A 25,641-nucleotide genomic window follows, 5' to 3' on the forward strand; every position below is an offset into this window, starting at 1 on the left:
CTCCACTCCCTGCTTCTCTAAGCTTGTGCTGGAACTGTGTCTTTGCAGAGGTAGAGAATTCTAGTGGCTTTTGCCCGAGTGATGGGACATAAATACAGAAAGCAGGATTTGTGGTTTCTCAGGCAAAATTTGTTAGGAGGAGGGCACACGAGCTTCGTCTAGACTGCTCTTGGTTCCCAGTGTGGAGCAGGGAGCAAGCTCGTGACGGGCCCAAGCCCGTTGTGTCCTCACGTCCAGCCTGGCGGGGGGGGGAGTGCCTCTCCTGCTAGCATTTGGCAGTCACCCCCATGTGTTGCTTGCAGAGTGTCATGAACATGATGCACGTGATCAGCATCCCATACTCGCTGATGAAGGTGAACCCCCTCTCCTGGATTCAGAAGGTCTGCCAGTACAAAGGTACGTCTCCAGGGCCCTCAGGTGTGTGGTTCCCTCTTTTTTAATATCTCGCGGTCTGATGGTGTGCTTATTAATGCTCTGCTCTCCACTGTTCCCACAGCAAAAGTGGCTTGTGTGAAATCCAGGGACATGCACTGGGCGCTAGTTGCACATAGAGATCAGAGAGACATCAACCTCTCTTCCCTCCGGATGCTGATCGTGGCTGACGGTGCAAATCCCTGTAAGTGACCCACCTGCTCTGCCTGGAGGTGCAGCCGGCAGCCAGAGAGAGCCTCGTTCTCCACGTCCCGTTTCTGCACTTTGCTTTTCCTTTTCTAGTTGTTGCCTCGGTTAGGAAGCTGCCTTAAGTTAATGACCTCCCAGTGTGACTCACCGAAGCCTCGAGGCAGCACACTCAGTGGCGGGGAGCCAGGAGCCTGCAGGCCCAGCGCCCTGGGCTCGAGGCCTGGTGTTTCCACATCCTGATTCCATAGAGAAAAATCCTAACTTTCTGGTTTTAATCCTTCTCTTTCTTTAGCTGCAAAATGGTACCTAAATCATAAGATTTTATGAGGATTAAATGAAGTGGTTCCTCTGTCTTGGGATGTTTTGTGCTCAGGAAATAGTAACTATTATTATTTTATGGTCTATAGTAATTTTATTGATCAGGGAAGTAATTTGTCATTTTAATGGAATTTTGTTACCAAATCCTATAGGAAACACCACCCAGGTAAAGCAAATTAGCAGTCCCATAGAATGCCGTTAACCTACCTTGAGAAATACCACCCTGGGTTGAAACAAACACAGCTAGCTTGTTTTTGATGAGAGTGAGTGAGCCAGAAGCAGAGTGAGTGAAGGAGAACGTGTGTTTCTCTCCATCTGTAAACAGTGCCACGTGTACATTTGTAAATTAAAGCAGCACATACTTTCTCAGGGAAAATCTGATAACGCAAATGGGGGCTTGCAATCAGAGGATTTAGTATACATGGTTCTTGCATTTCCCAGAGAACTCCGTGAATTGCGAGCTGCTTTAAGGCATCTGGTTTGAGCCACTGTCTGCTGAAACCAGGCTGACCTGTGTTAGGAAGTGGTCTCACGGGTGGGTGCCTGGTGGTGACTCCCCGATCTCACCAGGTGCGCTGATACAGGAGAGAGTTTTCTTTGCTTAGTTTAGACATACTCATCTCGGAGACATGCATATGGAACATGGCGGAGCAAGCCTGGGGGAAGGCTCACAAGCTCATCGGCCGCAGAAACATTTAAATACAGAGGTTACACTTGTAATCCTTGAGTTCTGTTGGCCTGAGAGGATCACCTCTCACGGTAACGTGAGTAGTTAGCGGTACTGAATGGAGCATGTTTCCACTCAGCCGGCCTCAGCCCCACCTGAGAGGCGGGAGTGGTGGGGTGGCCGCGGTCGACCCCATGCTTCCGCGGGCTGACTGTCACCCCTTCCACCTGCAGGGTCCATCTCGTCCTGTGACGCATTTCTCAACGTCTTCCAGAGTAAAGGCCTGCGTCAGGAGGTCATCTGTCCTTGCGCCAGCTCCCCAGAGGCTCTCACCGTGGCCATCCGGAGGTACAGCTGGGCCCTGCAGGGCCAGCCCAGGCGGGGGGCTGCCCGCTGCAGCTCACGTCTGCGGGGCAGGGAGGGCAGGACCCAGCCTGTTGGGGACCAGCTTCGTTTCCTTGCATGCGCAGGAATGGGCCCTTCAGGGTGGTCCACATTTGCTAGTCAGAAACCCTCTCTCCCTCTGGGCAGTGACCCTGTCTCCCAAGTAAGTGGACGCCCATGTGCTCTCACCCACATGTTCATGTGCCGGCATCTGGGTCAGGTGTTATTCTGGGGCGGGTTGGGTGCATGCTGTCTGGTTTGAGTGCAGTGTTTGCAGCCGGGCCTGTGGACATGCCCAGTGCACCACGACACCCTGAATTTTTAAAAACCCTGGTTTTCTGAGCTGTCAAGCTGTGGTTGGCCCATTGCAGGGCTCCAGTGTGCACGTGGGTGCGGGGCCTGCATCGCTCATGCCCTCGGTGGTGGGTCAGTCTGCCTCACCACCTGCCCCAGCGCCGCGCACACCGTTATGGGCACCATGGTTATGGCCGCGTGAAGCTGGTCCCACCCAGGCTGAGGGGTGCAGGGAAGGCCTCTCTGGTTGTCACCCGCCGTCCACCATTCTCACAACGTGGGAAGGGAGCGTTGGCATCATCTGGGTATTTCCAGCTCGGGATCTGACTTGTTTTTCGGTATCTTTGCGTCCGTCCGCTCATGAGGTTTTGCTCTGCGGCACATGAACGTGCTCCACTGTAGGAGGCGCATGTGAGTTCCGCCCTGTTACCGACAAGCTGGGCTTCCCAAAAGTACTCACTGGGAGATTGTTTGTAAATGAGATGCTTTCTCACAGTTTTAGCTGATAGTGTAAAATTAGCCAGACTGTCTAACGGGCTGGGAAATCAAAAACCTTTAGCATATCAGGAGCAAGTTTAATTTTGATTGAACCAGAAATCAGAAGTCCGTAACAATTTAAACTGATGAGGAAAAATGGCACCATGAACGACCTTTGTTAGAAGGTGTCACAGCTGTCCTAGCAGGAGGCGCTCCCCAAACAGTATTCCGAGTAGAAGTCTGGCCTCGGACAGAGTGCTGGAGGCCGCGCTGGTGGATGGGCCGGCACCACGTTCTTCCGAGATCAGGATTCAGCTGTCCGGGTGCAGCCCAGCCACGACCCGGCCACAGGATCCCGGGCGGCTCCTCTCTCCGCGGCCTCCGCGGCCTCCCACCTGAAAGTGTTAGGGTTGCGCCGCGGTGTGACAGCGCCGTTGCCACAGGTAAGTCACAAGGTGAGGGACTGAGACACATGGACACTCCAGCTGTTAGCGTCCGATGGTGTTATCGTGTGCTTTTTCTAGAAATCTGTTCTCTGTGCGTTAGGATTATGGAGTATGCCGGAGTTGATTGGCACAGGGAGGAGTCAGTGAAGGACTTGTAATTGTTTCTCTAAAAATGTCGAAAAATCGCTAAAATCTTTAAGAAGATTAAGAAACAGGCAAATTAAGTGCTGCTATTTCCTGGGCTCATGTTCAGTGGCCTCCAGTACACTTCTCCTGGGGTCAGAGTCTGAACACGTCCCCGCGCGTCGCCATGCTCCTCATGCATCCCCATGCATCCCCATGCTCCTCACGCATCCCTGTGCATCCCCATGCTTGCTGCGCGTCCCCATGTGTCCCCGCGTGTACCTATGGTACGCACACATCCCTGTATATCCCTACATGTCCCCATGTATCCCTATGCTCCCTAATGTCTCCATGGTCCTCACACATCCCTGCGTGTCCCTGCACGTCCCCACGCAACCCCTGCACAGACCTGCCTTAGCTGAGTCTGCACCATTATCGGGCTGGGAGGGATGGTTTCAGAGTCCCTCAACCTTCACTACCAGAGCTGGTAGACATTGCTGCTCCTGTGTGTGAGGCAGTGGACTGGCCAGCTCCCACTCTGAGCAGAGGAAAGAGCAGTCATACTTGCAGAGACATGAGTCCACCAGCCAGCCTTGCTTTGAACTGAGTTGGCTTCTCTCACAGCCAACTGCAGCCTGGTGGCCACTCTCACATCCTCAGAGTCTCATCTGCTATTTCCCAGTTAGCTGGTAGAAGAGCAGGGAGCCAGGACAGGGCAGCGGATACCAGCTCAGAGAGAGGCTCACTCTTTCCTCAAACACCATTGATTGACAGGCAGAGTGATTTCACGTCCGTCACCCCTACAGTGAAAAATACCATACAACTGAAATGTGCATCAGTAACACGAAGAAACTCTCGGTTTCCCTAACATATAGTCTGTAATCCTTGCTTATATTCTGGTTTACAGACTTTGAAATAAAGTGGTCTCTGCCTGGTGGCTCACCCTGAGCTTTTTTCTAAATGAAGACACCATCTTCTCCCAGAGGATCCTGGGCTCGTTGGCCACCTTCCGGGTCTCTCCGCAGACCCACCACTCTTTCAGCGCTCAAGAATCACAGGAATGCGCATTAACTGCTCATGGCTGCGTGTCTGGAAGGGGAAGGGAGAGACTCACATTGCTGGGACCCACTTACCACAGGCAGAGCCCCGTTCCCGCCTCATGCGGGTCAGTGGTGGCTCGAGTGTTGGCCTCTGGCGGGTGCGGCAAAGTTGCTCCAGAGGAACAGCTGAGCCTGACATCGTCTGTGCCACCCTGTCCTTGCCGAAGCCGGGAGGGTTTAAATGTGTCTGTTCATTTTGCCGTGAAGCTTCCAGGCTGCCTATTTCAGAATAAAGATACGAGCCCTGTGCTGGGGGATGGCCCATGGGGATAGCCCAGTGTGTCCTGAGGACTCTCGACGACGGTCTGCTGGCCCTGGGCCTCATGGTCACTCCTGGGGACAGTGAAGTGTGATCCCTTCCACTTTGCTCCTACATAAAGCAAGGGGCCATAAGATCCACAGGGAAAAGGTCTAGTTTTAATGCTAAGGTATTTATGTTTCCCTATTGACGTATTGGTTGTAGCCAAATAAAGATAATTTTGGAAAAGATCCTTGTAAGAAATAGAGGGTCTTTATACATTATGGTTTCATCCCTTCGAAGCACTCACAAGCACATAAATGTCTCTGCACCGTTCGCACTGTCCTTCTTGGTTTCACATCTGTCTGTGCCTGTGACCAAAATCGAAGTAGAAGGATATTCTAGAAATCTAGACTAAAATCCCCACAAAGACACCTGAAGTGAAAAAGCAGAAGAAGCAGGCTGCAGGTAGCGTTAAAAATCGTGCTGCAGTTCTTAAAACCAATGCTTTTGGACAGTGCCTCGTGTGTCTTGGCTGAGTGACTTCATGTCCTGGAGACGTCCGGGGTCCTGGGGAAACGCGGCCTCTGATTGCACGCTACCACCCGGAGTGGATCCAGAGAACAGCGCCCTGCTCAGTCCTGTGCACATGGGCGAGGAATCGTGCTGTGTGGACCGAAGCTGCCAGCAGGCCTCTTATGCTGAGAAGCTGCGTGGTGGTGCTCCGGTGGGACTTGGTATCACAGACTGCGTCCTCACCTCTGGGAGAGAATCTGTGGGTCCCGTGGACACAGTTCAGGCTGCACTGCAAGACCGGGCAGCTGGTGGGTGTCCACCAGGTGCGTGCTGGGGCATCACGCCCCTTGCGTTGTCTGCCCAGAGCGGTATAGATTCAGGAGAGTTCTTTAAAAAAGTGTCATTGTGATTTCAAGGCCACCTTAGGCAGCAGAAAGAGGCAGGTCTTTACAGTGACTGACTCTCTGCCGTGTCTCCGTGGACCAGTTATCCTCTGAGACCCTCGATTTCTCCACCCACAGAGGAAGAAAATATGAACTAGTGTGTGTGCTAACACATGTGCACAAACACCCCGGTCCCTGATGTGTCTGCTAACCCGTGTGTACACCCCCAGTCCCCGATGCGAACACACATGTCTGCTAACACGTGCGCACACCCCGTCCCCAGTGTGAACACGGGTGTCTGCTAACACGTGTGCACATACCCCCTGTCCCTGATGTGAACACATGTGTCTGCTAACCCGTGTGCACACCCCCAGTCCCCGATGCAAACACACGTGTCTGCTAACACGTGCACACACCCCGTCCCCAGTGTGAACACGGATGTCTGCTAACATGTGTGCACACACCCCCTGTCCCTGATGTGAACACACGTGTCTGCTAACCCGTGTGCACCCCCAGTCCCCAATGCAAACACGCATGTCTGCTAACACATTCGCACACCCCATCCCCAATGAGAACATGTGTGTCTGCTAACACGTGTGCACACACCCCCAGTCCCCGATGTGAACACATGTCTGCTAACCCGTGCGCACACCCCCAGTCGCCGATGTGAACACGTGTGTCTGCTAACGTGTGCACACCCCCAGTCCCCAATGCAAACACGCGTGTCTGCTAACACATTCGCACACCCCCTGTCCCCAATGAGAACACGTGTGTCTGCTAACCCGTGCGCACACCCCGGTCCCCGATGAGAACACGCGTGTCTGCTAACACGTGTGCACACACACACACAGCCGGTGCCCTGCCCTGGTCGTCAGCCCTTGGCCCAGCAGCTTGCAGTCTGAGCCCTCACCGCCCGCCCACCACCCCCACCGCAGGCTGCGTAGCTTCTCCCTGTCCACGAAAACTTAGGTTAGATCCGGAACTGTGCAGAGACTGGACACTGATTCCCATGTCTTAGATTTTGGCCACTGTCCTGGCGACTCAGTTCTGCTTTCATGTGGGCAGGAGGGTGGCAGGCGGAGCACGTGGATTTCAGTGCAAGCGCCCTCCTCCAGCAATGTGTGCTCCCACTTTCCTTCAGTGAAACTGTAAGCACGGTCCGAACTTCCGGCTGCCCCACCTCCCTGCCGCCCGGCCCCCTCGGTGTCAGCTCGGCTGCAGGAGTGCACGCTGCTCCCAGGTCTGGCCGTGCTGCCTCCCTCCCTCCGTGCTGCCCGGCCCCGGCCTCCTCGCTGTCCCCCCACCGGCGGGCCCAGGAGCTTGTGCTGGAGCCGCGGGGCCTGCCCTCCAAGCCCACCTTTGCTGGCGTCCCGACCGTGGTCCTCCAGGCTCATCACTCTCCCCTCTCCTTCCCTTCACATTCTCCACCCCCCCACATGCTGTGGACTTATGGGTGTCTTCATCATTCAGTCTGTCCCGGGCTCGTAGATACTTTTTGAATAAATGAGCGAAAGAAAGATTTTCAGTCTGTGAAGGACCTGCGCACGCGCTTGCCTCTGAGCACCTTGTGGACTCCCCAGAAGCAGTGCTGAGAAGCGCCAGAGCTTTTCACAGGCATCCTGGCGAGACGAGCTCACATGCGTGTGAATGCGGGTCTCTAGCTCATGTTTGGCTGAATGGAGTCGTGTATTCTCCTCTGTCTGTGGGTTTGCCTTTCTCATGATGATCCAGGTGCAGCTCTGAGCCTAGAGTTTGGTGCCGTATTCTGGTCCCCTGATTCAGCAGCAGCAGGAGGGCCATGTCCTTACTGCCACCTGTGGGCGGCCCCCCGAGGTCAGTCCCGAGACAGACGGACTGTGGGGGCGAGGGGAAGGAGGGGGAAGTCTTGGGTAGCAGCCCACATGCGTCCGCGGTGATGTGCTAACATAGGGGCAGAAGGGCAGCTCAGGGCCCCAGAGTAGGGCCGGGAGACCTGCTTCCCCCCCCGAACTTTGGGAGCAACCCCCAGGATTTAAGTCACTACGTAGGAACTGTGGAAGGTCAGGGGTTCACGAGAACAGAGATGTGAGCAAGTGTAGCGCCCTCAGCCCCGCCAGGCTCCAAGCAAGAGCCCCCCGCAGCCCCTCCCGAGCCCCCACCCTGTTGGCTGGGACATCTCCTAGAGCCCACCCGTTCTGCGATGGATATCCTCCCAGGCCTGCAGGTAAATCAGGACTTGAAGGGATAGGAACACGAGGTACAACCACAGCATCCTCAGGAGAATTAGGGGTAATGGCATAATCCAAATCAAGACGGGCCCCTGGGTGCAGAGGCTGTCCCACGTCTGTTCCCTTGCTGGATGCCGTCCCTCGGTCTGGTGGTTGTGCTCTTCCACATGACCGTGAGGCCCGTGGCACGCGTGGACACTGCTGCACGCCGGCAGCCACACGGATGAAGCCCCCGCCGTGAGCCTCGTGCGGAAGTGAGCATGGGTGTCGAGGACTGGTGGTCAGGCTCGTCAGGAGAGGAGAGAGTGCTCACATTTAGAACCTGTTTCTTTCGCTGACCTGTCATATTTAAGTCATTTTCAAACAAATAGAATAGAAACAGCACTCACTTGCGTTTTATGAACACGTCCCTCTCTGTGAATAGGAGGGCAGCTCCCCATTCCTGGTGTCATACGTGCACAACCATCCACAGAGGCGTTGGGACGAATTCTTGCTCTTGTAGAACGAGCCCATGCACTTAACTTCATGTTGGGTTATTTCTTCCCCAAGCACAGTGGGGACTCAGGAGTTTCCACACGGGAACAGTAGAAGCTGGGTTACCGAGTAGAGACCGCCTTACTCATTCCTTTCAAGCTGCTCTGAGTGGGGGTCCAGGATGGCTGGTCCCAGGGTGTGGACAAAACGGGCACTTTCTTTGACGTCTTTATTAAGACCAGAGTGGCAAGGGTTGCATCCTCTGTTTTGTTTCTATTCGTAGGATGTTTTATAAAGAAAAAAGCGTTTGGCTGCTAGGTCGCCTGATTTTGTTGGAAAATAAGCCCTGCCCCCTTTGAGGGGGACTGGCCACCCCTTGTTCAGATGGGTTTGAGGACTGACATTCTCCTTCTTCTCTTGTCCTGTGCGTGATAACCTTCCCAGGACAGCTTGCTGAGCCGGGTAACGAAGAAGAGATTGGACTTCCAGTAAGCAGCTCAGAGCCACTGAGTGCTCACTTGGCTCTCACTGCATTTAGTTAGGAAACGGTACTCGGTTAATGTGTGTGGTCAGCACTGACGATGAAATTGGAGGTGTGTTGCATTACTCACGACTGTGGGACTTTTGGTCTTTCCCGGAACATGCATCTGTCTGGTTTTCTTCTGTGAAACACGTACGTGGGTCGGCAGCCGAGTAGCTATGGCAGGGCTGCCGGGCGCCCGGGGTTTGTGCACATGGGGACGGCCGTGCACGCCCGTCAGCTTCTCGGGCTGCTCCAGGCTGGCCTGTGCAGAGCAGAGAGCTGGGCCTCACAGGTTGGTGCCCGTGGCTATTCGTTATCCTGATTCCCTCCTCTGGTAAGCAGGAGAACACCTGTCACCAACACCGAATGAGTGTATTGGGAGGTTCTGGGGCCCAGAGTTTTCAACGGGAGCCTCAGACATCCCACCTGAAACACAGGCGGGGTGCAGAGCTGGTCCCAAGAGCCAGCCGTAGGACTCTGCTGTGGTCTGGGGACGGTAGCCGGTGCCCTGGCTTCCTGTCCAACCACGTGTTTGCCACAGTATTTAATGTCTTTCTTTTTAAAACTGTCATCATCCAGGTATACGTTTTGTGTTTCCTTCTTTGAAGATTAGTTGTAAGATTCAAAATATTGGAGAAATATGACTTTATGATGCGTAAACTCATCTGTAGAATTATTTTAAAAGGGCAAATTGTGAAGTGAAAACCAGCAAATTATTTTCTGGTCCTGTGTACCTCTGGGACTGCTGTCTGGTTCTGCTTCTGTGTCTGCAATACAGAGGATAGAACCCGCTTTGTAAAGCTATGTTGTGGTAATGTTGATTCAACTAAAAAAGTATTCTGTGGGCTCTTTAACCACAAGGTATTATTTCAAAGGATAGTAATTATGTAAAGCAGTATTTAAAGCAGCAGTTCCAGAGGAGGATAAAGATGCCCCTTTGCCACGGAATTATTTTGCATGTTGAAAATGTCCCCCCTGGAAATTAGAGAGCTGGGAAGACTGGAGGGAGGGACCCGTGCGGCCGGATGCCCGTCCAGGGCCGGAGTCAGACTCGGACCGTTCTGCCCGAGGCTCGCCAGCCAGTGACCCAGAGTAAAAATAGCTAACAAGCCTGTGAATTGAAGTGGGGGTTTCAGGAATGGTTTTGACCGCCCAAAAAGTCAGCCATGGAGATCCATAATCTCGTTTACAACACAAGATAAAATGCATTGTCGGTGATTTTAATCTGGAAGTTTCAAATTCAGATAAAATTTTAAAAGTCCTCTGAGCGTGAAAGAGTTGGCAGATGAGCCTCACCATCCCTAAATGGAAATATGGCTTAATTCAGTAGCGTCGAAGAGCCAAGTGACTTCAGTTACCTTGTGCAAGTTGTCCGGACTGCTCACCTGCAGGAGTGCATTCTGCTCTGTTTTGTATTTGGTTGGACAGTGACAGGAGCGTGCTCCGGTGGAGGCGTGCATACCACACGCAGACAGCAGGTGATGCTTCCCCGTGTGCGCTGAGCGCCTGCCCGAAGACGCGGCAAAGTAGCCAGGGCAGGTGGAAAACAAAGCTTGTAGACGGTTTGTGTGGTATGATCTGTTTCCTGCCTGAAAAAGATTAAGTATCTCTAGACAGTCTCTTCACCAAGAAAAAAACCTGGAAGCCACATACTACAGTGGGTAGGTGAGGTAGCGTCAGGGAGAACGTCCCCTTTTTACATTATAGAGCTCTTAAAGCAGGTGTGTTTTTTAATAAGCAGATATTGCTCTTACCAGAGAAAGGGAAAGGAATCACACTAAAATAACTCATCACCTAAAGGTGTGCTGTGTTGATCTTGTATCTTTACCTGTCACTGAGCCTTCCGTGTGGGCGTCCACTGTGTTTTTGAGAGGCTCCATCACACTGAGCATTGAAGGGAGATGCACATATTCACAAATTTGACCAGATTTTCCCTGAAATCCGCATTGGCGGAGTGTTCCCTGAAAATGTTATTTCTGTTAAAACAAGCACACAGCGGTTCTAACAGAAATAACACAAAGGACATTTTTACCTGCCCTCTTGGGGCGGCCGCTGCGGTAACTGAGCTCACGTTCATCTATCTGTAGAAAGACTTCAGTCATGGATGGCAGTGCCAGACACGTGCAGCAGGGCTGCTCCCCTACAAGGGGCGCCCTCCATCCACAGAGGAGGACCTCGCTGGTCAAAGGCAGAAAGGCGGCCCCTTGCTCACACACACTGATGGCCCCGCAGCTTAGAAGTGTCTTTCCCAGGGAGGCAGAGTTCCAGGAGGCACTTTGATGCCCATGTGTGCACCTCATGCATACACCCTGTGTGTGCACCCCAGGCATGTGTCCCGTGCGTACACCCCATGCGTACACCCTGTGCACGCACCCCAGGCATGCACCCCGTGCATATGCCCCGTGCATACGCCCTGTGTGTGCACCCCAGGCATGCGCCCCATGCGTACACCCCATGCGTGTGCCCCAGGCGTGCGCCCCGTGCGTGCAGTGACCGCTTCATATGCTCTGTGTCCAGCGAGTCCGGCACAGCGCCCACCAGTGGATTTTGGAGTCTCTCGGCCTGGGTCACCGTTCTGGCCTTTCCTTCCTTTGCTTTTCTTCTTGCCGGCTTTGTAACTTATCACAGTGCCTCCCTTCAGGCCTCAGAGTCCGAGTCCGTGACGGGGGGTGACCGCCGTGCCATGTCACGGCACTGCGTGAACAGCAGATGGGTCTGTACACGTAGAGTATCTGCATGGTGCGCGGTAAGAATTCGGGCATCGGGCTCACGTCAGTGTTACTGTGGTCACATCACGTGTACTTGGGTGGGTGCGTTGTTCTGTGACATCATGTCCTGAATGCAAAAATGCTGTAGTAAATCCTGGTGCTGGCGGAGGAAAGGGCACTTTCCCGAGACTTGGCCCTTTGGCTCTCCAGATGTTCCTGAGTTGACAGCTTCTGGAACTGGAGGTTGCCTCCATCTGACGGAAGCAGGGATCTTTGTAGTTGTGCTTGCAAAAGCCTTCAGTGGGAGATCGTGGTGCTGAAGCCTTGGAGGTGTGGTGGCCATTTCTCTGTTAAATCATGGGAGTAGAAATCATCCCAGATGCTTACCACTTACTTGACTGCATTTATTTCCCATTGGTGTGGATTTGAGCTTGGCCGGTATACCAAACTGTAGATGTGTTCATTGAAACTTAGAGGAGATACGTCTTCAGGTGTCACACAGCATGATGGCCTAAGAGTTATCTAACGTTTACCCAGGTGGGACCAGAGCGACAGGTGAGCAGCAGGTGCACACGCCGTCCCGGTGAAGCCATTGGCCGTCGGGAACATTCCTCCTGAGGCCGAGCTCGTGTGCACCTTCTGTCGTCCGTCTCAGGTCTTTCTGTGATTTGCCTCTGATTGCGGGATTAGCCACACACAGCTACATATAATCTTCCTTCTGTATCTCTGAGCACAAAGACTCTGCATCCTGAGAATTGCCTTGAACCTGGAGGTTGACGGATAGGTCCAGCGTCCTCTCTGCCGTTGCTCAGCTTTACTGTGTCTGATCACAAAAGCACATCTTTTTGAAATCCCTGGGAGTTCTCACCAGGGTCATTTTTTCACTTCCTCACCTAGTTTAATCTACTTGGACTTTTTATTTCCTAGGAAGGTGTTAATGGAGGAAAAAACAGGCTGATGTCAATAATCAAGGGAATGCAAACCGAAACAGCAGTGAGGATTGGCTTTTACCCATCAAGCCAGGAGCAGTTTTAAGGTTGATGACAGTGTCGTCCTGGGTGTGCAGAAGCAAGACTGCCAGGAGGCAGCCTTCCCCACAGCCAGAAGCACAGGGATTGAGGCTGGTGTGAGCTTGACGCCTGGGTCTGCCCCACAGCTGTGCCTCGGGGCCACCCCACCTCTGTTCTCTCTGCTCTTGCCTGTGAATGGAGAGGATGGGCACGCCTGTGTCACAGAGCTGCTGGGAAGAATACTTCACATACATGAAGTGCTTAGAGCAGCCTCCTGCATGAAACAGTGCAATACGCATGTCTGGTAAATCAAGAAAATACTTTTAGTGGAAATGCAAAACGATACGGTGTTTGGAAAGTTACTTAGGCTTCATTCAAATTTTAAATGTAGTCTGATTCTTCAGTTCCTTTTCTAGATGTGTGCCTTACAGTAATATTTCTAATTATATGAAAGTGAAATTAAATGGTCACATGTCCTTGTTACTGATACCATCTGCAGTTAAGACAGGTCGGTTTATTGTGTGCAGTACGCATCCTGCGTGTGTCACACACATTCACACACAGCAGGAGCCACAAGATGCACTCGGGGGAAGAGCAGGTTGTAGAAGGATATGCCTGTTCTGGTTCTGCTTTTCTTGGAGTACAGATGTATCTGCATGCACACGTTTTAGTAAGTGCACACAGAAGAGGTGGGAGGGTCTCTGGTGGTGGCCCCCTGTGAGGCAGGGGTGGGTGAGCTGGGGACACACCTGTGACTGTGACTTCCGTTGCCGTGCTTGACTCCTCCATGGAATGACGTGCTCGTGTTTCACACACATCATTGGTTCTAAAGTTTCCTCAAAAGAAAAGTGTGCAGTGAACTAAGGGGTGCTGATGTCTGAGGCCAGAGGTGGGGAAGGTGTTGGGAAAGGGGACGGGCTGGTGTCCATGTCTGGGCACGGGCTCTGCTGTGGGTCCGGATCCCTCCAAGCCCCACAGGGACGCAGACGACTAGGTTCACGTCCCTGTGCCTCCGCTACTGATCTATAAAGTGGTGCCAGGCAGGTTTGCATATCGCTGAGCCCATGTATGTGGACAGCTCGGGACGGTTGGGCACAGAGGTGTCCGTGGAGCATGGCTCTGTCATGGGAGGCGGGGCTGCCCGCAAGCAGTTCCTGCACGAATGCTGACACATGGAACCGGAAGGCTTTGCCTGGCAAGGTGGCTGACGAGCCCAGGACCATGTCCCAGGGACTCACATGCTTCTCTTCTGCTTTTTAAGTGTCTCTTGTCTGCAAAGGAAAGAATCCAGGGCTCTGAGTTTTCTCTGACCAGCGAGGGACTCTATTAAATGCAAGTGCTTAGCAGCAGAAGTAATGCAAGATGGGTGTCTTTGGTTCACATTTTAAGTGAGTTTACCCAGTTTTCCATAGTATCATTTTATAAACATAACTGAAGACCTTGTAGCAAACGCAGTCCAGAATTGGGCTCCAGTGAGTCTTGCTTCTCACTTGCTGTTCTGGAACGGAGGGAGGCAGGTCTCGTCACTAAGACACAGAACTTGCGTCCTTGAATCTTGAAGCCTTTCCCTCCCAGCACTCACAGGCAGCTCGTCTCACTTGCCGCCTGCCCCTTACTCATGGCCACTCCTGCGTTCTGCTTCCACGTGGCTTTCCACAACAAACGACGTGCACCTTTGAACCCTGTTGCTCGGTGCGTCTGTGTCCTGGGGCTGTCGTAAGTGCCTGGGGCTGGCGCATGGAAACGGGGAAACTGTTGTCTCGGGTCTCGGGGTGTCTGCCGAGCAGGTGCTCCCAGAGGCTCTGGCCGAGTGTCTGCTCCAGGCCCTCCCGCTGCTGGTGCCCCGTCTGTGGCTCCGTGGCTGGAGACACGGCACCGCATGGCCTCTGTGTCACACGCCATCTGTGTCTCCTCCTCTCATAAGGACACCGGTCAATGGATTGGGGTCTGTCCCACTCCATCCAGTAGGACCTCATCTCAACCAACAACCTCTGCAAAGACTCCCTTTCACACTAATAAGGTCACAGTCGAGGTCATAGGTTTTGGAGACACAGCCCACAGCGAGGACCAAGCCTTCTGATTCCTGACTGTCACGTTGCATTTTGTTGAGGACAAAAGCGTGGGGTCGAGAGTCCTGGTGGCACAGGGTTCCCGTGGGGCTCCTCCTTTCGTTTTAGAGAGCATCTTAGGTTCCAGTGTTTGGGGCTCTTTCCAGGTAGCTCCACATGGACCTTCTAACTTGGGCAGGGTTTTCTTCTATGTCTGGTTAGTTCTACCTTTTTGTTTCTTAGCAGATGGAACAATTCAGTTTCCAGACTCTCTTATGCTTTTTATTATTATTTATTTTTAGTTTTTATTTAAGATAGAATTGACATATAGCATAGGCTTCTTTTTTAAACACACCAGTTACTTGATTCAAATGAGACCTCCTTTTGCACATTTTAACTTTTACGTTTCCCTATTTATGTTTTTAGGCTCATTTTAAATCTTGATACTATTTTAAAACCAAACAGCAAGCTTCTGTTTATCCTCCAACTTTTAGATCCTAAAGCAACGCTACACATGCGTGTATAGAGAGTTACAGGAACAAGCGTGGTATTCACCTAAATTGGCTCTCATTTAGCTGATAGCTCACACACAAGGGTCTTTAGCTACAGGGATAAAATCCATGCTCTTGGAAAGATTTCATCTGTTCAGTAGCCGACAGACTATCTCTCCAGGAGAAAGGATGCAGCAGTGAACAGAGGGAAACCCACTTGCCCTCAGGAAGCTGAGACTGATGGACGAGGCACCTGCTGTGCAGACAGGAGTTGGGGGTGTGCTGTTTTATGGGATGAGGAGTCCTTGCACATGTGAGCTGCCCCAGAGGGCAGTGAGGGAGGAAGCCATGGGGATGGCTGCTACAAGAACATTGCAGGTAGAGAGGCAGGAGCAGGTGCAGAAAGCCCCAGGAGGGAGAGGGCTGGGTCCTGGAGAGACGGCAGGGGCAGCGTGGAGTGAGCGGGAGGCCTGGGGCTCACGGGCCATGGAGGAGACAGAGGCAGTGAAATTGTACTTCTTCCCGGACCCTACAGCATCCTACAGAACACCTCTCAGCCAAAACCTTCCCTAAGAGCTTGTCATCCAGCTCAGTGTCACATGACTCTCCTTTCAGATTCTTACCCGTGGTGTGCGTCCGCACAGGGCACGTCCAACTCGAGGCGGGACCCGCAGAATCTCCACCGGTTCTGCTCCCTGCAGAATCTCTTCTTGGAGACCTTGTTCTCTGTGTTTATCCACTTGCCACACTGGAAAATCTGACCCGGAGAGAGACGGGCAGAGAAGGAATCAGTCAGTCTACTGACTGGAGGTCTTCACGCTCCTAAGGTGTTTTTAAACTATTCTGGAAGCCTGGAGGTAGAGTTAGTGACACGGACATCTTGTGGACGGAGCAGCAGCATTCCCCGGCGAGCTAGAACACAGGGCGGTGTGGCGTGCAGGTTTGCGTTCGGGGGTCCGTGGGACCCCAACATGCCTGGCTGCCTTTGGTGTGTGTCCTTGGGTGGCTCTCTGGCCGCGGCAGCCTGTTTGCTTCTGCGTATTCAGACAAAACTGCTCTTTCAGGCCTACGGATGACAGCAACCAGCCTCCAGGCCGGGGCGTCCTATCCATGCACGGGCTGACCTATGGCGTCATCCGGGTGGACTCGGAAGAAAAGCTGTCTGTGCTCACCGTGCAGGACGTCGGCCTCGTGATGCCTGGCGGTGAGTGTGGGCACTGGGCTGCCTGTGGCGTGGGGCATTGAGGTGGGAACCCCGGCTGTGGCCGGTGGGCTGGTCCGTTAGCACATGCCCTCCCGCCCGGCACCCCCGTGCCCCTCTGGCATGAACGCAAACAGGACGCTTAAATTCCGCTGTGCATCTTTAAAGCTTGGTGGTAATGCTACCCCTCCTGGTGACAACATTCAGGAATCCTCCGCGGGCGTCTCTGCCCCCTCTCACGCTGGGACCCCAGAGTCCTCCTCCTCAGGGGCACCGTGGGCCCTGCTGCACCCCTGCAGCCCCTGAGAGGCTCCTCCCCCTGCAAGGCTCCTCTTCCCACCAGTGAGGGCCATCCCAGCACGCTGGAGAAAGCTGGGCACCCAGTCTGGCTGCGGACGACATAAAAACCCATCCGTGGGGCTCTGGATGACCAGTAGTGCTCACTTGCAGAAGAGTCTGTTCTTAAAAGTCATGGACCTTTTCCACAAATGTGCACATGTGCTGTGGTCGGGGCACAGCCAGCCATCGCTGGTCGCACACCTCACCTCCCGAAACCCTGGCTCCAGCTCTTGCACGGACTTGAGGTCTGTGGCAGGAGCATGGGGCATGTGCAGTATGAAAGCACCCGAGCAGCCAGGACCCTGGGCTTCCTCCACGTGCCCTCCTCGGTCTGGACGGCAGAGGTCACTCCCCTCAAATATGATCCACACGTCAATTATTCACTGATGTCACAACAATGGAACTGGACGTTTTACTATAACATGAAAATCCGTGACTCGCTTTAGGGAAAATGAGTACCCAGCCCACTTGTATATTCGCAGTTATGTTCCAGATGCTGTTTCCTGTTCACCTGCTCTCACTCCTACCCGGTCATTTATTCCTTGTCCCCCTGTCCATCCCTGTCTCTCTGTCTCTGTCCCCCCATCCCTCTGTCTGTCTCCCTCGCCCTCTATTCCTGTCTGTCTGTCTCCCTCTTCCTCTGTCCCTCTGTCTGTTGCCCTCACCATCTGCCCCTCTCTCTAACATGACCCCTGCGTCCTGTTTTGCTTCCAGCCATCATGTGTTCGGTGAAGCCGGATGGCATCCCTCAACTTTGTCGAACAGATGAAATCGGGGAGCTCTGCGTGTGTGCCATTGCAACGGGCACGTCCTATTACGGCCTCTCGGGCATGACCAAGAACACCTTTGAGGTAGGTTCGAGGGGCGCGCTTCCTCCAGGTGCGCTCTGCAGGTGGCCCTCACTGGTATGCAGACAGAAAGAGAAGGTGGCAGTATCTCGATAACACATATTCATTGTAACTAAAATGGTCGCACCTTTTGCTGCCAGTTGGATAATTTTCAGTAAATTTGGCTTATCAGAGCTGTGTGGGGAAAAGGACCAGAATCGTTTCTTAAAAGGGGCCGTTTTTTATATGTTGCTGTTCTCAGCCGAGAGGCTGAGGGATGGAGGACACCTGTCTCAGCCTCGCTGGGGCCCCCTGTGGCCTACCCACTGAGGCTGGACTTGGCAGGTGTGAACAGATGCACGTGGCAGGAGCTGGTTGTGTGCGAGGAGACTGCATGCGTGTGTGGCTTGCACTTAGTGCCCGCACTGGCCTTGCACATGCGCGGTTCAGCAATGAGCTCCGTGCCGCACTGCCATGCTCCTGGAGTTGACACCTCACCTGCCCAGGTGGTGCCTTACCTTAGGAAGAGCACACGTTGATTACATCACGCACGAGAAATGGGGGTCGTTTGGGATTCGTCCCTTACAGTTTAGAACATGATGTAATGGGGTGCCTTGTGCCAGCGCCTTTGCTGAGGGTGGATTCGAGTTTCTAAAATGTCCCTGAAGCCCAGCTAGACAGAGTCTGCATGAAACCCATCTCCCCTTCTGTGTGACTTACCTGCAGGGTCTGAGGACCGGGTGCAGGCTCGGGGCGCCGAGATTTGCTTCCTTTGTGTGTTTCCTTCCTGGTGTCATCCTGATAGGGAAACACTGATGAACAGGGATCATTTTCAACTGATACACATGTTCGGTTTTCCATTTATCACTTTGATGCTGTGGATCTAAAACAGAAGAATTAGTTAGTGTTCATTAGGCTATCATAATGATCTCTGGTATCACTTCTTAGGTTCAGAAGCCCTGGAAGGAAACCACTGGGCAGCCCTGCATGTGGGCAGTAGGGGACAGAAGTTGGGGGGCGGGGGACAGGGGCAGTGCCTTCCACGAGGAGACGCCACTAGACTAATGCGGTCCGGTCTGTTCCAGGGGAGGGTGAAGGTGGGCTGAGCACCGCCCCCGGCACTCACAGCTTGTGTGTCTGCAGGTATTTCCCGTGACGAGCTCGGGGGCCCCCGTCAGTGAGTACCCCTTCGTAAGGACAGGCCTGCTGGGCTTCGTCGGCCCCGGGGGGCTCGTCTTTGTGGTGGGCAAGATGGACGGGCTCATGGTGGTCAGCGGACGCAGACACAATGCGGACGATATTGTTGCCACGGCGCTGGCCGTGGAGCCCATGAAATTCGTCTACAGAGGAAGGTAGGTGTGCCCTCTGTGAATTCAGCACTCGGTGGTTTGCATATACAATTGCACAGATTCCTTAAGCTGATGGGACTCTATGACCTCTGACGTTCCAACTAGTTCTGAATGTCCAGTTTTATAGAAATTTCCTGAGCTCCATACATATGTTTTCATCACTTCACGTCTATGTTAAGTAAAAATATTTATTTAAAAAGCTTATTTTTAAAGTAAATACACAAAGAAAAGAGCCAAATATTCATCTTGGTGCAGATCATCTCAAAAGACAGAAAGGTAACAGTCGAGCCACAGATTGTGCGGGAAAACGGAGTCCTGCGGCTTCTCCTCCCTGACGCACCTCTCCCTTGCTTGCTTGCACAGTACATATTAAATCAGTGATGCTAGCTCCTGAGGTTTTGCTAATTTGGAGGAAGTCATTAACTGTTTAAAGTCTTATTTCAGCTTGTCAGGCTGACAGGCGGAGAAGCGGTAGACACTTGGGTGTCACCGAGAGAACTCACTGTTGAGGTGCAGCCTCTGTGTGAGGCGGGGCATGGGGGTCCAAGTCCCACGATGCCGCCTTTACCAAGAGAGACAGGCACGTCCGGCAGAAACCCACTCACCCCAAACAGAACGTCCCTACTGATGTGGAGAACACGACCTCACAGGTGCCAACTCAGGATGCGGGTTGTAGGGCTTCCTGGATCTCAGCCCACCCTGTGGTGTGGGCACCATCAGCTGCAGGCAGCCCCGGCAGGAGATGCTAGGCTGCTCCTCGCCCGGTTCCCACTCCAGAGCAGTGGCTACAAGCTCCTGATTGCAGAACGATATTTCCCGGCAATCTGCAGCGTGCCCACTGCGCTGTACCCTTCCTGTCCCCACAGGATAGCCGTGTTTTCGGTGACCGTCCTGCACGACGAGAGGATCGTGATTGTGGCCGAGCAGAGGCCGGACTCCACGGAGGAAGACAGCTTCCAGTGGATGAGCAGGGTGCTCCAGGTAGCTCTTCACCTGCCCGGGAGTCCCGCTCCTGCTTTCGTACCAGCTTCCCTTAACCATCTGTTAGGATGTGGCCGGCCCTCAACAACTGTGCTTTCCTGCTCCCTGACTGTCACCCCACTGGGTCAGAAATTGCATCGACCGGGAAACTTACCATTGCATGCTTGGACAGTAACTAAGCAGACCAAGGTTAGGGATCGGGGTCTGCGAAACTGGCTCCCCCCATTCACTTGGAGATGTCACAAGTAATGGTTTTTCTTCTGATCTTGAGAATGTATTTTCTTGCTCCAAATTTCCTTTCTTAGTGTGTGTGGCATTCCACAAATCCCATATAAGATTATGCGGTTTGGAGAGAGAGCCCTTCTCTTGGCATCCGCACCCCACTCGCGTGTTACGGACTGTACTCAGTCAGAACATTTGCTTCGTGTCCATCTGTAATACCTGTTCTGACGTGGTTCCCTCTCCCGTGACTTTCCAGGCGATTGACAGCATACATCAAGTCGGGGTTTATTGCCTAGCCTTGGTTCCGGCAAACACCCTCCCCAAAACCCCGCTCGGTGGGATCCACTTGTCAGAAACGAAGCAGCTCTTCCTGGAGGGCTCACTTCACCCCTGCAACGTCCTGATGTGCCCCCATACCTGTGTCACAAACTTGCCTAAACCTCGACAGAAGCAACCAGGTAGGGCTCGTGGGCTGGAGGCCGAGTGCACTCGGGAACCGGGTGCTGTGGGTGCTGGGCGAGCAGGCACTATGCCCGTCAGGGGTGTTCAGCCCTCTCCCTTCCCTGGTCTGCACACTCCCAGGACATGACCCTGCCCCGCCAGAGGGTGCAGTGCAAGGGCTCTGCTGGGACTGCACTGTGTGTGGGGAGCTGGGCAGGTGGGGGACCTTGGGAAGGAGCCCCCGCCTTCCCGGTGGGAGCGCTGACCCTTGGTCTGGCCGGGGGACCTTTTTCCAGGCACAGAACCTCGCAGCCTTGGTTTACTTGTGCACACATTAGAATTACACCCGTTTCACGTGGCTGATTTAGGGGTCCGAGCAGCTGAGGTGTGGGAAAGCTGCTTGGAGCATGTGAGAAATTCTACAAATGTATGTGTGACATTGTTCTAAGAGAATGTGTGTCTAGCACCTTATGGTTTGGGGATATGTCATTATCCATTATCTGAGTTTGTCTTCCTAGCAACTAATCGATCGTGCTTCTCAGGGTTGCACACACTTATCAGTGAAAGGGAATTGATCACAAGACTGTGGAAGGTGAAGATGCAGCTCTTCTGGCAGCGCTCTAATGGGGGATCCCAGGGCGTCCTGGGGTGGTGCGTGGGGGTGGCTGGGTGCGGGCAGCAGGGGCGCACACTCAGGCTGTGTTCTAGAACAGTAGCAGAACTCCTGGCACAACAGCCACAGTTTCCACGTGTTGTACACATGAACCCCTCTCTTTTCTCGGAGCTGTGTGGTGGGCACTCTTCTGTCCCCATTTCCCATGTGACAGGTTCAGGGATTGCCCAGCAGCCGTGTGTCCCACCCAGCTCAGTGTGGCTGCAGGGCTGAATTTATGGAGTCAGCTAGAGGCGGTTGGGTCACCACAGGCTCAGCCCACGTGGTGGTAAACGCAGGGACTGAGGCCCATGCCCTGTAAGTGAGACTGGAGGAGAGGGTGGCTGGTCCTGTGTGGTTGAGGTGGGGATGCTGATGCTCCGGGGGGAAGGCGTCACCCCTCGCGTTGAGCAGGTGTCGGCCTACATCCCTTGCTGTGACTCCCTGTGATGCAGACAGTCGCGTGGTACCTAGATGGGGCAGCATTTTGTTCTCTCCTCCCATGAGGAGTGGATTCTCTGGGAACACCTACAGTCACTGTCTGCTTTCTGGGCATATTAGCGCTGCGGCTTTAATCCGATTTCTGTGCTGTCCCTGGTTTCCTTACATTCCAGATTCCCGTAACTAATACCTTCCTTCTTTCTCTTTCTTCTCAGTCACTGGTTTATATCCTTGCTGCAGGACACTGTAAAGTTACAGCTGACCAAGTGTCCATTTCTTTAACTTCAGTGGCAAGCCCCCCCCCCCCCCAAAACACAAAGCATTGTCCTTCTGTGGGCATATCGAAAGGATGAAGAGTCACGTCTTCGGTCTCCTGTAATTTCAGGGCATAAACAGCCATGGGAAGGGAAGAGCAGTCCCTCCGTCTGGGTGTGCGCGTGTCCGCGTGGAATGGATCGTGGTGGCGGGGCTCCTCAGGGTGTCCTTGTGCGCAGTCAGAGGTGACTGCCCTCTCCCTGTCCCCTGCTCACCTCCACTCACCATCACACACCGCGGCCCGGGGCCTGGTCACCAGTGGTCCCAGGAGCGGAGAAGCTCACGTGAATCCTGTGGGTCACAGTTTGTGAATTCAGGACAGATATTTACGGTGGGGGCTTGTTGGCAAATGCGTGATATGATTCTGGGGCTCTCAGGCTCAGTGTACCTGCCGGATGTCAGGAATCCTCAACAAGAAGAACTGGGCTGAGTGAAAAGGCCCAGGCACTCTGCTCAGAGGGCAGCGTCAGGGCGCCCGAGGACAGCCTTGTTCCTTTGAGCGAGCACAGCCAGATGCGCAGGGAGGGTGGGGCTGCTTGCACATTGCAGCGGCAACAGGGTGAATGAAGCTTTGTGCGATTGATTTAAGGAAACAGTTTTTTAAGAATGATATTAGGTGTCCTATCTGTTTTTGTTAAATATTGAAAAGGTAGGGCACCTGGGTGGCTCAGATGGTTAAGCGTCTGCCTTCGGCTCAGGTCATGATCCCAGGGTCCTGGGATCGAGTCCCGCATCGGGCTCCCTGCTCCTTGGGAGCCTGCTTCTCCCTCTGCTTCTCTCTCTCTCTCTCTCTCTCTCTCATGAATAAATAAATAAAATCTTAAAAAAGTTTAAAAAATAAATAAATAAATAAATATTGAAAAGTTATATAACTGTCTGAAAAAAGCTGCTTTTAACAAATACTCATGGCAGCTGTGAGGTGCTGGTCCATTTTCCTCCCTCCGCTGACCACCTGTAATGGACCTCAGACAGGTGGTATTTCCCTAAAGCCTCAGGTTCCCTAAGCGCAATGAGGGAGTTGGACCAGGTGATTTCTAAGGCTCCCTTGGAGTAGACACGACTGGGAACAAGTACTCCTTGGAGCCAAAGCAGACATTTAGTAAGGCCATTTTTCCATGAGGGTGTTGCTGGAGGTTTCAAACAGAGCCCCTAAAATGTAGATAATTTGTAGACAACCTAATTACCTCTTTTACTGGATGGATTCATATTTGCTCAACTAACAAGGCTGTGTATGTGAGTTTCTTAACTAAGCACAAGTGTTAAAAGACCTTTAAGACCTTTAACCCATCAGTCAGGCCTGCAACAATATCACAAACATTGAGAAAACCACCCGTGGTTAAGAGTCCCTGGGATACATTGTATCAGAGCCACAGGAAGGGAACAGGGAGGGGCAGCTGCTGACCTCTCCATCCACCAGGAGGAGCCTTGCTCCAGGGTTCAAAATCATGATGCAGTGAAGTGTAAGGGTGTCTTGCACACCCACCCACCTCATTCAGCAAGGCAGGGAGACCCTCGGTTCTTGGTAGGGGGACAGATTTTGTAAACAATGCCACAGGAAAGCACCTGTCTCCCAGCAATGTTTGGAAAAAGATCATTCTTAAGTCCACGTGGGGGAGAGACATGTAAGGTCCGAGCTTCACATCCAGACGACTCTAGCAGGGACAAACATTGAGGAAGGAAGGACCACCTGCTAGCACCTTGGAAGAGTGCTTCTGCCCTCACGTGAATTCTTAAAAAATTACCGAGAATTCTTCAAGTCAGTTTAGGCCAGAGCGGCTTCCCAGAACTGTCCTGTCCACCTCGGTCACCGAAGAGAACCTCAGGACGCTTCACCCACAGACCCCAAGCCAGGAAACGAAGGGCTCGTTGGCGGGGTCCCAGGAGAGCCCTGGCTCTGTCCACACGGCAGCCACGTTCAGTGCACATGAACCACGCTACTGCGTTTTCTTCTCGCTTTGTTAGATAGGAAAACACTATCCCTCCAGAATTTATTATGCGCTAAGAGAAAAAGTTCACACACGGCAATTCAGACATAATGGAGCAGAGTATATAAGGCACGTTCTGTGATGACACGGAAGCCAGTATCAGGGCTCCTAGAGATTGCCTAACGTGAAGAAGCCTGTGGGCAGGAGCCCAGAAATCTACGTCCTGGGCTGGTCTCCAGATTTCAGCCCTGCCTGGAAGCCCCCGGCCTTCGCCTGCATCGCTGTGATGTTGCATAGTTTATGGCTGCCCAGGTCCGGTTGGCCACGTGTGCAGAGGACTGTCGTGCTCCCCTGGACAGTCCCCTGGGGGTGTCAGCCCTGCCCCTGCTCATCTTGCCAGGGTGTGCTGGAGCCCGGGGGGGCCTGGCAGCCACTGGCCCCACCCCTCAGCCCGCGTCTAAATATTTCTGAGCTGCTGAGAGCTCTTTGTGTGCAATAACACAGTGCACCAAATGCCCCAATTTGAAGCCTGTAAGTCGACCTTTGGTAAAGGTTTAATAAGAATTTTACTCAGCAGTGCCTGGCATCTTGGTTATTTCTACTGCCTTCTTTACGCTCCCTCCCTGCCTCCCCTCCGTGCCTCCGTCTCATGCCCACTCCCCCAACAGCACGGTCTCCCAGAACTGTGAACCCTGCCCTCTTCAATCCGTGTGTGTGTGTGTGTGTGTGTGTGTGTGTGTGTGTGGTGACAACACAGTGAAGCCTAGAGGGTCCCTAGGGTTCCTTGTAGTTAGAAATCTTGAAAGAGTCTCTGCAGTTCTTTAAGAAACTTGTTTCTTTCATTGAAAAAGAAAAGAAAGTTATCAGAGTAGATTCTATATGCCTTTCTTCTGGGAAAAGAGCGTGGTAACAGAGTCCGTGACGGTGTACAAGGAACTTGGAATGGGAGCCTCTTGACTCCGTCGTCTGCCTCTCTGTGGGCCCAGCCGAGAGCCCAGAGCATGCCGTCCGTGAGACGCACAGTGGCCGTGTCTGAGCCTTCTGTGGTGCTCCTCCCCTGTGACAGGATGTATTTATAAAACTCAAGCAGTACTTTGTGTCCGAGGCCACTTGGACGGCCTCCACTGCAACCCCGGGCAGCGGCACACGTGGTCCGGAGCCCTGACGGCTCGGCAGTGAGGCACATCTGTGTTAATCCTTGTCTGTCTTCCGAGTTACTTCCCGCAGATACGAACGTGGATAGAGCCCAGCATCACTCCAACTGGAGAATAGTGGCAGCGAGATTTGTTTCTAACCTGTAATTGAGACCTGTTCAAGTTTGCCATCGTTCTCATGTTGGGACACCTTGGAAACCCTGTTCTGATAAGACTTTCTCAGAGCCTGGCCTTTGGAAGGGTTTCCCCAGGGCGACCGCTGCGCCACGGTGGGAGGTCCTGTTGTCAGTTCACCTGTTTCCTCATGTTCTTTCCAGAAATCGGCCCTGCCTCTGTGATGGTGGGGAACCTGGTGTCTGGGAAGAGGATCGCGCAGGCCAGTGGCAGAGACCTGGGCCAGATCGAAGACAACGACCAGGCCCGCAAGGTGAGCGTGAGGCCGGGCTGCTGTCCAAGCCCCATGCCCACAGGCTGCTGCATCACCGGCTGCCGGTCCCCTGTGTACCATTGGCCTCTTGGTCCAACAGACGTACCGTATCATCTCACAAGGAAGATGTGTCTGTTGGGGGTGCACAGACACCCGAGCCAAGGCCTGGGGCCAGCCTCTGGGGATGCCTGTCTCATCCTGGCATTCTGTGGTTCTTGTTTCTCCTCTTCCTACCAGCCCTGATTTCATGCCCAGACGGCCTCACGGCAACCTGGGTGCAAGGCTTCAGTCTTGTAATTGTTGGGACACAAGAAAACATAAATTCAAAACCCACGTTGG

General features: G+C 53.2%; 1 protein-coding gene across 3 annotated transcripts in view; it reads left to right on the forward strand.

Annotated features, from left to right (window-relative positions):
* Positions 1–25,641, forward strand: part of DIP2C (DIP2 acetate--CoA ligase C (putative)) — a 402,614-nt gene that overhangs the window by 303,612 nt on the left and 73,361 nt on the right. For all 3 annotated transcript variants that reach the window (XR_015768806.1, XM_088025832.1, XM_088025833.1), the window contains 9 exons: positions 303–396; positions 497–616; positions 1,840–1,954; positions 16,093–16,232; positions 17,283–17,419; positions 18,539–18,747; positions 19,611–19,725; positions 20,204–20,405; positions 25,193–25,302. Coding sequence is in view for 2 of the 3 variants with exons in the window: in XM_088025832.1 (XP_087881958.1) it covers positions 303–396; positions 497–616; positions 1,840–1,954; positions 16,093–16,232; positions 17,283–17,419; positions 18,539–18,747; positions 19,611–19,725; positions 20,204–20,405; positions 25,193–25,302 (1,242 nt within the window). In the remaining variant the exon portion in view is untranslated. The remainder of the gene's footprint in view (positions 1–302; positions 397–496; positions 617–1,839; positions 1,955–16,092; positions 16,233–17,282; positions 17,420–18,538; positions 18,748–19,610; positions 19,726–20,203; positions 20,406–25,192; positions 25,303–25,641) is intronic.

The sequence above is a fragment of the Eumetopias jubatus genome, unplaced genomic scaffold (assembly GCF_037043125.1).
Source record: "Eumetopias jubatus isolate StellerSeaLion01/CBP00866 unplaced genomic scaffold, mEumJub1_p1.0 scaffold_8, whole genome shotgun sequence".
NCBI lineage: Eukaryota > Metazoa > Chordata > Mammalia > Carnivora > Otariidae > Eumetopias > Eumetopias jubatus.